The sequence below is a fragment of the Fundulus heteroclitus genome, unplaced genomic scaffold, assembly GCF_011125445.2.
Source record: "Fundulus heteroclitus isolate FHET01 unplaced genomic scaffold, MU-UCD_Fhet_4.1 scaffold_211, whole genome shotgun sequence".
Lineage (NCBI taxonomy): Eukaryota > Metazoa > Chordata > Actinopteri > Cyprinodontiformes > Fundulidae > Fundulus > Fundulus heteroclitus.
This window is the reverse complement of record NW_023396623.1, coordinates 81,930-95,435: the sequence shown is the minus strand read 5'-3', so window position 1 is coordinate 95,435 and position 13,506 is coordinate 81,930. Positions and strand designations below refer to the sequence as shown.

At 37.4% G+C, this 13,506-nt stretch overlaps 1 protein-coding gene across 3 annotated transcripts; it reads right to left on the bottom strand.

Annotated features, from left to right (window-relative positions):
- Nucleotides 1-1,567: 1,567 nt before the first annotated feature.
- LOC105922471 (butyrophilin subfamily 2 member A2) lies at nt 1,568-10,756 on the bottom strand. Of its 3 annotated transcripts, none has more exons than XM_036129750.1 (6): nt 10,476-10,756; nt 7,989-8,339; nt 6,470-6,683; nt 5,115-5,179; nt 4,340-4,462; nt 1,568-4,109 (listed from the first exon to the last, which is right to left on the bottom strand). In XM_036129750.1, exons 2-6 carry the CDS (start codon nt 8,263-8,265, stop codon nt 3,427-3,429), a joined length of 1,362 nt encoding a protein of 453 aa, XP_035985643.1. In that variant the 5' UTR covers nt 8,266-8,339; nt 10,476-10,756; the 3' UTR covers nt 1,568-3,426. The 3 variants fall into 3 exon arrangements, with proteins under 3 accessions (XP_035985643.1, XP_035985642.1, XP_035985644.1); XM_036129749.1 differs by lacking the exon at nt 10,476-10,756 and adding an exon at nt 9,687-9,782; XM_036129751.1 differs by lacking the exon at nt 10,476-10,756 and adding an exon at nt 8,887-8,910.
- Nucleotides 10,757-13,506: the final 2,750 nt, after the last annotated feature.

The following is a 13,506-nucleotide window of genomic DNA, read 5'->3' as shown; positions in this document are numbered from 1 at the left end:
AAAAAAAAAGATTTGTTTTATTTAGCCTCTATTTAAACAAAATAAAATATCACTTTTCCAAGAGACACCTGACCAAGAAAGCAGTGCTGTGGAAACTTTTACTGACGTATGTAACTCTGATCATATCTTGTCTGGATGCCCCTGCATAACTTTGGCGTGTGAAAGAAGCTCTCATTGTTTACAGATTTACTGTTTTTCCACATCCAAGGACACAGAGAGGAGTTGAATTACATATGAACTGGATCATACCAGAGGCCGCACTTCTCTGAAGATTACTCCCACTTTCTTTGATAAACACTGGGCCCTTCAGACATTTAGGCTGGTCAGTGTTCCAGATTTTCTGTTTTGTTTATTAATTTTTTACCTTCAATTTATTTGTTTATTTTTTTTTAACCATCACACACAGATTTCCTTAATGTGATGATAACACAGGGTGATGTCCAAACCAATGACTGAGACGACCGGCTCTAAGGGACAATGAGGGAACTTTAGCACAGTGATGAAGAAGGAGGACGGTGACATGAACAGAAGCGTTCATATAGAGCACATTCCTGTGGTCAGTAATAAGTAAAACCGTTTTTTTTTCACTCAATTTCTATTTTACAATAAAATAAAAAGAAGACTCGTCTCTGCAACAAAATCCCAATAAAACTTGCAGTTTTGTTAAAATATATTGAATATATTCTTTTAACGCGTTCAGGCATTTAACGTAGACACAAACTCAATTTGTTGACCGTTAATCCTTGAATGTTTTCCAGGAAGTGCTGATGCTGCAGACCCTTAAAAAAACATTGTTCTTGTTTTTTTTTCTGTGTTTAGGACAAGCTGCAAATAACAAAGCTGTCAAGCATATGATGGTGTCATCTGCGTATAAACGAAAGCATCATTTTGGAACATCTTGTGACTTTCTTCACTGTCCCCAAGATTAGAGAAACATAGTGATTTAGCTCTGAGCAGACAAATGTTTAACAGCCCTCCAACACTTATTTGGGTTTTTGAGGCTTTCTGTTTTTAAGGAGGAATACAATTTTTTATTTGGCTTTCCAAAAGAGAGTGGAGAATTTATTTTTCAGTTGTCTAAAATTTTGCCAATCTGCCTCCAACCCTGATTTTAGGGCTTTGGCCCTCGCACCATTACACTCAAGCATTACATCTGAGAGGTTGTGCTGTAAACCACAGAGTAACATGTCCTTTACATTTGCGGAAAGGTGAATGTTTATTCACCTTGGCCAGAAATGTTTTATCTATAATATTTCCAGACCAGTTCAACATCATCAAACAGTCCCATCCTCGTTAAAAATAAACAGGTCATGCCAAATAATTTTTTAATGATTTGGGGAGTGGGGGACTTGTTTAGAGCAGGACGCTTGTGTCCTGGAAAAGCTGTAAGTTTCTCGGTTTGAGTCCCACAGATGGCCACTGTGGGCCCTTGAGCAAGATCCTCAGTCCAGGAATACTCCAGAGGACCAAACAGTGGCAGCCCACTACTCCCTAAGAGAGGGTTTAAGTGCAGAGGATATATTACATTTGATTATATAGAAAATTGAATAAGAAATAAAGATGAATATTATCTTGTTTTTCCAATTACTTAGATTTATTATTCTTTTGGTCTTTCACACCAGCGATAACACAGCGATTGTTCATATCATTTGGAAACGCTACTGGTACAACATATTCAAGAGTCTATCTTCAGAATTAAATCAGTAAGAGTACATTTATTTATGTTTTTTTGGATTTGGCCTTGCTGGTGTATGAAATTTAAAGATTGACAATGTTCCTTTAGTGGGTCAGACACATATGTGAGCGAGTCACGGTTCAGACCCTCAACTTTAACTGCATTTCATTTGAGAGAAAAGCTCCACTAGAGTAAAAAGTTTGTTTCAAAAACCAAAATTTGTCACTTATACCACAGGGTTGACCATTTCACTTTGTTTAACATCACAGGGTAAAACATGTTATTTCATGTTGTCCAAAGCTTACATTGAAAAAATAGGATGCGGCAACACGTCGCTGATCCTCATTAATAAACTTATGATTTGCCACCGAATAGAGATCTAACTCCACAAAGAGTAAAAAAAAGCACCGCAATAACAAAAAAAATAGTGGTGACATTCATCCAGACTCAAGCTTTGTTATTTCCCAAAGTTTGATAAAAGTTAGTTTTTAAAGACCACATAGAAAAAAACTCCAAAAAACAGGGCAATATCCTTTTCAATAGCCGTTTTTTTTCAAGGGTGGCAAAAGTGGACCTCCCTGTCCCAGTCAGTGGGGACTCTGTGTCAAGCATTGAGGTGTCTTTTCCCTGAAGAATATCAGAATGAAGGGCCAGAAACCAGAAAGATGTCCTTCATCTCCCTGAGTGATGGACTACAACACCCATCAGTCAGTTGTAGTCAGTTCCCAGTGGGAGGACACAGCAGGACAGCGGCCAGGAAAGCTGTTGATTTGTCGGGAGCGCCTCTTATAAACATCCTTTAAAGCTGCACTTTCCACATGCAAACATCCATTTTAATTTGTCTGGTTCAGAGTTGCAGCCGCTACGTGTAACATTGACTTTGGACACACTCTTACAACTGTGTCTTTTAAAACGAACATGTTTTTATCCCAGCTTACTGTTGTTGATGCGAGGAGCCGCCATATTGGATCTGACTTGGAATATTATCCTAAAGTCACTAGGACCTGACGTCACTTCAGACATCTGAGTACTAGAGACGCAAGAACTGCACTCCAACTCCGTCATCTGCTGATTGCCAAGGTCAGTGTTGGGTATTTGCTGTGCAGGTTAGGGAATGGGATATGGCTGTTTTTATTTTGTCTCATGGCAAGGCCGCTGTCAGGTCTCAGTGGGAGCCGAGAGGCGGGGGGGGGGGGGGGGGGGGGTAGGCAGCTGGACTGCAGGGTGTAGTACTTCCTTCTCTGTAATCTGGGCTCTGTTTCTCAAACAAAGTGCTGGAACTTGACCACTTCACCGTTTCCTTATCCAATAAGTCTTGGAGGTTAAGTTATGTTTGACTTTCCCACTACACCTTGCGAGGGAAAAGTCCGACTGTAGAGGCCGTTACAGTTGATTTTTTTTTAGATCAGAACCCGGGTTTTCCGAGTTCAGAGTGCAAATGGTAATGCAACACAAGCATCCCCTCCTGCCAGGGAACACCAGGATGACTTGGAAGCGTCCCTGGAGAGAAGGATGTCCGTGTGTGTTTTTCCCACGTCACTGCCTAATTTCTGGATGATGATGGAAGGACGGACTAATGGGGAAAATGAGAAGCATTCGAATGAAACCGACCAGGAAACTTTATAGCGCAACATTTAAACCATCTTAGGCTAGAATGTAACCTATAGCCTAAAATGTACATAATGCACAAATCCATCAGATTTCCGGTCAGAAACAAATATGGTACTTTATGAATGCTCCAGATAAATACTCTAAACATTGTTGGCTAAACTTGCCAGAGGACTGTAAGGGTTGTAGGAATGGAAAGACGACGCACGCTCAGGCGGATGTTTCTGGTGAACCAAGCCAACCTTCTGGGTACTGGGGTCACTCTTTGAATGAATGTCTGTTTTTGACCTTTTTTTGCTGCTGGTTGGAGATTTAGACAGTGGAGACGCCGGCCCTGTCAGGGATACACAGCTTTTATTATGCTCTTTGCTTCGGGATGTGTAGGTTGCAGCTTGGACAGTGGTTGGCTTTTGGCTGTCACATCTTGATCTGTTTTGAGAAGAGAAACAGACCGTTTCTACAGATTTAGAAACAGCGCTTTTTAGATTTCGATCGCACAAGAGGTTTTTTCTGTCTGTGTTCAAGCCTGAAGCTCTGTAGTGGAGCTCAGGGGATGATTTGTAGGGACTGCGGGGGATTGTTGGCTGCTCAAGCTGGCTGAGAGCAGAACGATGTTGAGCTCTGACGTTCTGCAGATTGTGAGCAGTCTCATCTGGTTGTCCCGTGGTCTCATCTTTCCGACGGTCGTCCGACCTGAGACCGTTAGTCTTGTCTTCCGGGATTTCCGTCTCATCCTGCACAGCCGATTGCTCAAGAATGCATTCACTGGTATTAGTTGTCAAACTTTGGTCTGATAACTTCTTTGTCAACGTCTGTTTTTGCCCGGCTGCAAGAATAAAAACAGAGAGGGGAGGTTAGGACTGTAAGTTCATCAGGGTGCTGACCATGCATAGAAGTGCATTTTGTCATTTAGAGATCTTAGATCACTGATTTTAAATGTTTGTTACGCTTTAAGAAATGCATTTTTCATCTAATAAAAACCATGTATTTGATTGCTTCAGAATAACACTTGCTTTCATTTTTACATGCTTTTTTTATGAGAGAAGTTGCACTAACCAGAAGTGGATTGGGTCCTGCAGCACAAATATAATCCGGAAGAAAATATGCAAACCACAAATATTGTAACAACTATTGTACAAACAATGATGGTAGCAGGATTAAAGCTGGGCCTCCAGTGAGCTGAAATGATAAATAATAAAAACAGTGTGTTAAAATAACATCATGCGATGTTATGACAAAGTCAAACACTTTATTCTTATATTTATCCAATATTGCGGCAACTTCATTTATTTTTGGACCAATAAAGAAGATTTCTCTTTGACTATAGTACAACTGAATCCAAGATATCACTTCGTAAAACAAGACGACGGACTGATTGGCCGTTTCTTAGCTTTAGAAAGTAGAGACTAAAAATCTACAATAGCAGGAGAAATAAAACTTAAGTCACGACTTCATTAATTCGCCAGTTCATGCATTTTCTAATACTAATAAAGATTCACTGAAGAACACCAGAACCTCAAAATGTTCACGTTTGCGAGCTAAAAAAGCTGATTTATCAATTTAAAATGAGGCAAAAAGAACATTTTCCATTGTATGTCATAGCGAGACAAAGTGGATCAACATTATGTTGATTCATTAGCAGTTTTCTTGCCATCGGGATTTACATATATATTAGCTGGTTCTCGAACAAAACAAAAGTTTTGTTTTCCTATAAACACTGAGTTCAAACTGCAGAGCAGTGAGTGTAACTTACTCTCTTTTTGTGGAGAGTAAACACATATTCCACTAAAACTTAATCCTTTAGAAAAAGAATAAAGCATCTAAGATTTACCTCCTAAAAGGATCTCTGCAGTCTTACTTTCTTTGGTCTTCTGCTGGTTAATGCTGCAAATGATCCTGTAATGACAATTCATCACATACAATCTTAAAATCTCTCATTTTAGTGTAATAATTACGTAATTAGATCCCCGGTATAGTTTAAATATTTCCAGATCACTGAAAGGACCAATGTAAGTTTCAAATGCGATACAGGAGCTTCCTCTAGTGCTGAGGTGTCCAAACTGCACCAACTAATAATCCCGTTTTGCTTTCTTTATGGCAGCAGTACCTATGCTTCGTAACTGACAGAACTGTAGCCACTGAGTTTGAAAACAAGATTTCTGCTGTGCATAAAAATGTGCTAAATAAGAATTTGGACAAACACCTTCTGCAGAAATACAGGCCCATCTCAAACCTTGTGTTGTTGTTTTCTTGGCCATTTGACAGTGACAGTAATGCATATGGGGTTTTAAATGAAGCAGATATGCAATGTCAGCAGTGTGGACATTTTTCACTGTTTCGAAAGAAGATAACCAACCAATTGGGAGCAGTTTTCCCCTTAAGACCACCCATCCTCATTTGCATAATGAGGCAGAAATGCATAAAGAAATTGAAAAAGGACAGAAATAAACAGCATTGAGGAAATGTCTGGAGTAAAAAACACAAAGGAAAGATAAAACAGAAATATTAAAACATACACGGAAAAAAAATACATTTAAAAATAATGTAAAGAAGTTAAAAAAGATTACAGATTATAAATACATAAGGCAATTATTACAAAGGTGAATAAATAAAAGAGCTAAATAAAAGAGATCTATACATTTATGTCACATTGTTTAATTTAATGACTGCTTACATTTATTTAGTTTCTGTATTTTTGTGCATTTAATGGTATGATTATTTATTTATTAAGCATTTATTTATCTCTCTGTTTATCTTTGAATAGGTCATATATATATATATATCTATATCTCTATATCTATATCTCTATATCTATATATATATCTATCTATATATATCTATATATATATATATATATATATATATATATATATATATATATCTATATATATATATCTATATATATATATATCTATATATATATATATATATATATATATATATATATATATATATATATATATATATATATATATATATATATATAGCGGGATTTTTTGTTATTTTATTATTTTTTCAATCAAATGTTTGGACCTTGGGAGCTTTTGACAATTTTGTTTCCCTCCTGACCAAAAAGTTTGTCCACCCCTACCCTAGCGGCAAGCGCACTAAAATGTTGTATTCTTACATGGGTTTTGAGAGACAAAATAAAGCTATTCTAAAAAAAGCACAAAGCTCTTATTTTACCTGTTTACGGGACTCTGGAGGATGACTGTTAGCTTCATGTTGTAACATCCTCTATCGGTCCTTTCCAGTTTTGGCTCTTCAACAGTGAGGTTGTTTTCCTTATCATCCAGAATCCTCATCAGTGGTTTTGGCAGCCAGCACCTTGCCTCGCACTCCACAGTCACTCCTCTACTGTCCACAGCAACCACCGCAAGCTTCGGATCAGAGGATGCAACTGTGAAAAAAAGGTTTAAACATGCAGAGAAATCGAAGGTAGCAACCTCACATGTTTATCAGTGTTTATGTTTATGTTTTCCAATAGGTAAAAACTTGATGGCTTACTGTTTGGCAGATTTTTTGAATTTGTTTTTCCAAACTAAAAATCATTGATTGGTTGTAAGATCTATGAGGAGGTCTATTTTTTTGCTTTGGAGCTGCTAAAGAAGGTCATCAACTTACCAGTTTTGCAAATCTGTGATTTTATTTCTCATTTCCATTTTCTAGTCCAAACTAAAGGATGTTGAAGCTACACAAGTCCGCTTGGTTATAATGTGTTCATGTGTGTCCTCTATGCTGAAACGGTCTTTAATTCTTATTATAGCATTATTGTTTTATTGTATAAGTAGCACATTGTGAGCATTCTACACATAAAGCTGATCCTGCACTGCAAATAGGGAACAAAAAGAAAGTAAAATTTGCTTGAAATGAATGTATTTGCCCTTGTTTAGTGCAGATTAAAAAGATTATCTGCTAATGAGATAAGATTTTTGCAGTTAGACTGGGAAAAACTCATCTCCATCGTTTGCTGTATTTCAAGTGCAGTATATCCAATTATCTCATGTTAAGGGTAAAAATACTCGTTCCATTGGCAGATCATCTTATTTACCTGATACAAAGACGCTCATTTCAAGCAAATTTGACTTGCCTTCAGTTCCCTTTTTGCAGTGTGAGTATACAGGAAGACATATTGCTAAATCCGATTTTTTTTATGATGTTTGATGGAACAGAAACCATAACTGCTTGGTCCCTTAGACTACGGTAATTTATTTTTAGTTTCAGTTTTGCTTACACAGTATTTTAAAAAGTAAGAAGTTTCACTTTAACTCATATCGAGATGAAAATCACAGTTTTTATCTGCTAGATCAGGGGTCTGTAGCCTGTGGCTCACTTAATATATCAAATGTTGAAATGTTGCCCTGTTTTTCCTCTTTTTGTTCTGTCCCCCCTGGGAGAAAAAAAAAAAAAAAAAAAAAAAAATCACTGGCCCCAGACTGAGCATCTTCTTAACTTTGTTCTAGAATCGCCACTGCGGTGCCCTTAGATTGTGAGGTTTATATTTTTAGGTTCTGTTTTCCCTCCAATCTCTTTAATTTCATTGCACTTCCTCTCCTTCAGCTCATTACCATCATGTCCTTCACCTGTGCTGATCACCTCCACCTGCCTTCTCCTCTGTCTCCTCTCCTACAGTTATAATTATATAAGACTCTTCTATATAGGAATTATAAGACTTCCCAACAAAGTTTAGCTAAACTTGACATACCAACAACCAGCTTCACTTTTGTCGACTCCCTGGGGCCTTTCTTCCATATTTTCAAGCACTGATATGTCCCAGCGTCCGACGGCTGCACGCCCGAGATCCTTAAGGAGACGTTCCCGTTTTTCACCTCTCTCATGAAAAGGGTTGTGCGGTACTCAAAGTCTAGATTCTTCATCTCAAAGGTCTCACAGCCTTCGCGATACAAGTAGACCACATCTGGCTTGAGGCCTTCCTTGGACCATTCTACCGTTGGAATGTCGTAGCTATCAGGGATTTTCATGCTGCAGGGTAGGATGGCATTCCCGCCAGCAAAGGCCACAACCTGCTTAGGCTGAACACGTGCAGATAAAACACCTAGAAAAAAAGAAGAAATGTGGAAATTAGAAATTATAGAGGTAGACAAAAGAGGTGTGTGAATGTGAACCTTTTACCAACCGTTTATTTGGTAAAAGGTCTTGCCATACTCAGGTGTTCATTTTTCCAACAGGTTATAGTCATATCACTTTATTCCATTCTGTTTAGTCACTTAGTTAGTTCTTGTGCTGTGTTCTTTGTCCATTTGGATTTATTTCTGTTTTTGCCCCTCGGTTAAGCAGCACCTTGGTTTCTTATTTTAACCAATTTTTACTCCATATTTTCCCCTGATTAACTCACCCGCATTCTACGTCTTGCTTCGCTTGTTCCCAATTTTTTTCCTCACTTCTTTGTTTCACGTGTCATTAAAATAATCCCAACTATTTATTCACTTTCTTAAATTTGATACCCAAGAAAAATCTGTACATATTATGACAAAAAGATAGATTTCCTTTGATGAAATATTAAAATGTCACTATAAAGCGGAAACAGCGCCATATGTCCAAACATCCGTACAGCTTGGCGACACAGGAAAACAGCAGCTTACCTCGGCATCATCTGAAACCTGATTGCTCCCGTTGTGCATAAAATAATAACCGCTCAGAGCTGGTGATTTCTGTACTTCGGGAGTTTTTCAATAATTCTTATTCTTTTTATGTAGCAGATAACTGTCACTTCCTCCTGTCAGACACAGTTTTGTAGTGTGCTGACTAAATTTTCTCAAGGCATTTCCTGTACGTGTGACGTCCACATGTAATCCACACAAAGCCCCACTTCCCCTCACCACTCAGTTATGCTCGCCTGCCAGTATTTGGAATGCTTTTTTTTTATTTAGGGCCAGCCTGGGTTTCTCCGGCATTGAATTGTTAGCCCTAAAACTGATCCTCATGTCAGTTTTGCTTTCAGACAAGTTATGTGAAAAGTTAGAAACAATGATTTACATAGATTTGTGTACTTCTGACTCTACAGTGTAGCAATGGCTCGCCTGTGTGTGTGTCCCCCCCCCCCCCAGATTTCCTATCCATTATCTTGATGGTTACGGAAATCTACTAAATATCTAGTTTTTGTTAAGAAACCTTAACTTCATTTTCTGTCTTTTTTTAAGTCTGGAAAAGAAAGTTATTTAAGTTCATATGAGATACATAAATGAACGTTTTAAGCATAAAATATATGACAATAAAATGTGCTTTCTTGCTGATGAAAAGGTTAGGAAACTAATAAATCCCACCCACCCATGCCTGAATTAACTAAAATACTTCTTGGAGCGTTCTCTATGTATAAATGCAGTACTTATAACCACTGACCACGAAACACTTATTCAGCATTATTGTTGTTTTCTTTTCTTACCTTTAAAGAAGACCACAAAGAAAAGATGACGGTAGATGTGTATCAGATTCTGAGCCGTCACGATGTTCATTAAAACAACAAAAAAACAAACAAAAAAAATTTGATCTGTAATATGAAAAGCTTGGTCAAGCGAACTGCCGGTCCAGCTCTAAAGTCAAAGAGCTGTGAAGTTCAGAGCACAGCGCATTTAAGGGAATTCAGAGGCGACCACGGGATTTCCAAATAAGGAAATCACTTCCGTCAGTACGTAATAGGGTTTTGCTTTTGCAAAAGATTATATTGAACTAAATTTACCGCAAAGATTTAGGAAAGTATAAATCCTTTCAGTATTTTGTTTCTTTTCTAACACTTTGTGAGCCTCAAATGATGTTCATGACGTGTTAAAATACTTTAAATGTGAGGTCTAACTTATAACTGTAGTTGCCCAATGGGCCACGTAGAAGTGGTACTCAAAAACAAGAAGTCATGACATCAGCCGTGATTAACAGTGAACTTCCCGAAACAGTCATTTTCATAATTACTTAACACGCTGCTTTAGTTCATCGGGTTCACAGAGGGGTTCGTTTGTGTTGAAAGTGCTAAATGATTAGGATCAAAAGGCACGTGTATATTTGTACATAAAACAGCAGACTATTTACAAGAAATAAAAAAAAAAATAGATAATACAACTAATAGGAAACTGTACTGAACTTGTTGGCAGCAGTGGTGGTTATAAAGTCTAACAGTCTCTCCAGGTCTGTCTGAGCTCCGACTGCCGTAACAACAAAACAAAACAGATAGGGCACCTACCTGGTCATACATATTTTTAGTTTTCTGATGTAGGGTTTTATCTAGAGGCGTGCATGACCGCGGTGAAGATGGTTTGAAGTTGGGTATTGGACATTCCATGTACCGTGGAGTCAGCGGGATCTAGCTCACGGTTGATCCGATTGAGGGGCTCCGATTTCGGCCAGCGTCTCTCAGCTGCTCCCCTCTCCCACTCGCGGTGGTGCTGTTAGGGACCGTCAACAAATCTTTGTACCAAGCGCTCTTGAGAAACGAAAATCAATAAATTCCATATCTTGTGACCAACTAAGATGAAACTAATACAAATTCATGCCAATAGATAACATCTGTAAGGCACAATTACTTTTAATATATTTTAAGCTATTTTCATTTTTTAAGATATTTTTAAAGACAAAAGTTAGGACTTCTCTTCTATAACTTCCAGGTCATGTGACCCACTGACTCCAAATCGTCAAATTGTTCTACAACACTAGCTAGATGAGGCACAGCCTTGATGTTGAAACAAAGTACAGTTTTATTGGCGACATATAACTCTAAAGTATTTATTTTGAAGAAGAAAAAAAGTTTGCATATTAGTTACACAGTGGACAATTCCAGCTGCCTTTCTTTGCTTTTCTGTATTCTGTGCCCTTTGTGTCAAGGCACAGGGCATGGAACCATCGGCCACAGCTGTCGCACTGAATCTGTTAAAATACAACAGAAAAGATACCTGTTCAGTTGACTAGTAAAACAGTACATGCTCCTCTCCTTTCACAGAGTAGGGTTTTTTTGTTTGTTTGTCATCTATAAATTACAACTTCAAGACTACCTGGAGTTTGTCCGTATTTATGCTTCAAATTTACACATTGACAACTCGTACTCTCACCCAGTCTGTAACTGGAAGTCCAGAAACAAACAAATATTATTAGGAATGAAATATATATATATATATATATATATATATATATATATATATATATATATATATATATATATATATATATATATATATATATATATATATATATACACAAACACACAATGAATGGGGTACATATAATTCACCTGATGCTTCAAGGAGCCAGAGCTCTTCCTTCATCTTTCATTGCCTTTTTGCTTGTGTCAAATTCCATATTTGGAATAACAGGAAAGGCTTCCATCAGTGCTTTCGCCATCTAAAGAAACACTGCGTTGAAAGAGACTGATTGTCATTGCATAATACTGCAACAGACTGTAACAGGTACTTGAACATGTTACACTGTCCAACATTCTGGTGTTTCTTTTCTTTCCCCCTACACGATCTCTTGGAGAGAATGACTTAGGACTTACCAAAATGTAGAAAACACATGCAGTCTAGCCAGACAAACCGTTGTTTTATTGAAAATTACATTTCTCTATCATAATACTGTTATTTTCACTTTCACAACTCTCATACTTGCGCAATACCAAACATTAACTCCTCAATGTACTTGTACAACAATGACTCCACAGCTGCTTCCATCCTGCCAAATAGGGTGGCTCATAGCCCTCTGCTTCATAGCTGTCAAAGTTCACCAACAATAGCATTAACAAATATTTCAAAAAGTTATGTCAAATTCTGAAGCTCTTATCTCAACTTTAATCTTTCCACTCATGTAAAAAAATATTTTTTAGTGACAACTAGACTACACTTTATGACAGATGTTATGTAAAAAGTCCACCAATAGATTACATTTGTTAAGGTGGATAACCTTAGAGATGGTATGCGGGGTTAAAGTTGCAGTGATAATGATGTTATTAATTAAGAAACATAGCAGTGACATTTTCTGATATAAGAGAACAAGGTTAACATGAGTACTATATTATTTTATTTTTATTTTTTAAAGCCTGTTATCCTGATTTACCTAATCTTTTTGGAAACCCATCTGTCTCATTCACATTTCAACCAAACATCTCAATGTAAAACCATTTAAATGTTGTCAATTGTTGATTTAAACATCCACGCATTGTTTTAAACACAGAAGTTCTTTCAGAAAAAAAAAAAAACTGTAAAACATATCCTGGTCTCGATTCAACCTGTGTTGAACAGAAAAAGCTTCATCTTTTTTGATCAACAATCACACACCTTCTTAAACACATTACAGATTATTTGACTTTTCCTGTTTTTACTCAATTTTGCAGATGTGTAAACATGAAAGTTATATTTATCCATCTTACGCCGATACAATACAAACAACAATAACATATATTACCTTTGGTAAACTTTGGCGAGGAAGCTCTCTTCTGTGCCCAAACAAAAATCCCACCAGCTGTGTAATGATTCAGGATATAAACGGTGTCCACCACTCCCGATGCGTGGGCAGCCACATGAAACAGACTTTCAATGATCTGCATAAGTAATTTCATAATTTCTACAAGTGTCAGCAAAAGTTAAATAAACCGAGCACAGAGTGTTTTTAGGGAGTGAGAAGGTGTTCCTCAGGTGCTCTTCAGTAGGGATCCAAGAAGAAACTATTGTATTAGCCATATACCAATAAAGGCTTTTTGATATATATTTTTTTCCTAAGCGCCTCAGACCTCCTTCTCAATTGCCAACAAAAGTCATATAAAAAGTCATACTAACAAATTTTCAGATTTGGATGCAAAGTGTAGCAGAGATTTGTGAAAAAAAAAAAAAAAAAAAAAGTAGACGATCACACACATACCTCCCCACGTTGGTTTGGCTTGTTTTAACCAAATGAGTACAATGTTTTGCATCAAATAGTACACACATGTTATAGAACACATCAGTGGCAAGCTGCATACTTTGGCGGTTGAGTAAATAAGCAAAGCAGAATGTTGCATACTCTTGTATGCTTTGGTCTGATGTTTTTCTGCCAAATGCTTGTGTCACAGCTTTCAAGACATGGATGCAACACAGTGAAGAGTGACCTGCCACCATTGCATCCATGCACAATGTTAAATGCTCTGGAAAGGTACGCAGAAATGTCTTCCTTGTTAAAAGATATCAACCTGTGCAATTTGTAGATTTGTCATTTGTGACAGCTTCTTTTTGAATTCCATTAACCAATGAGAA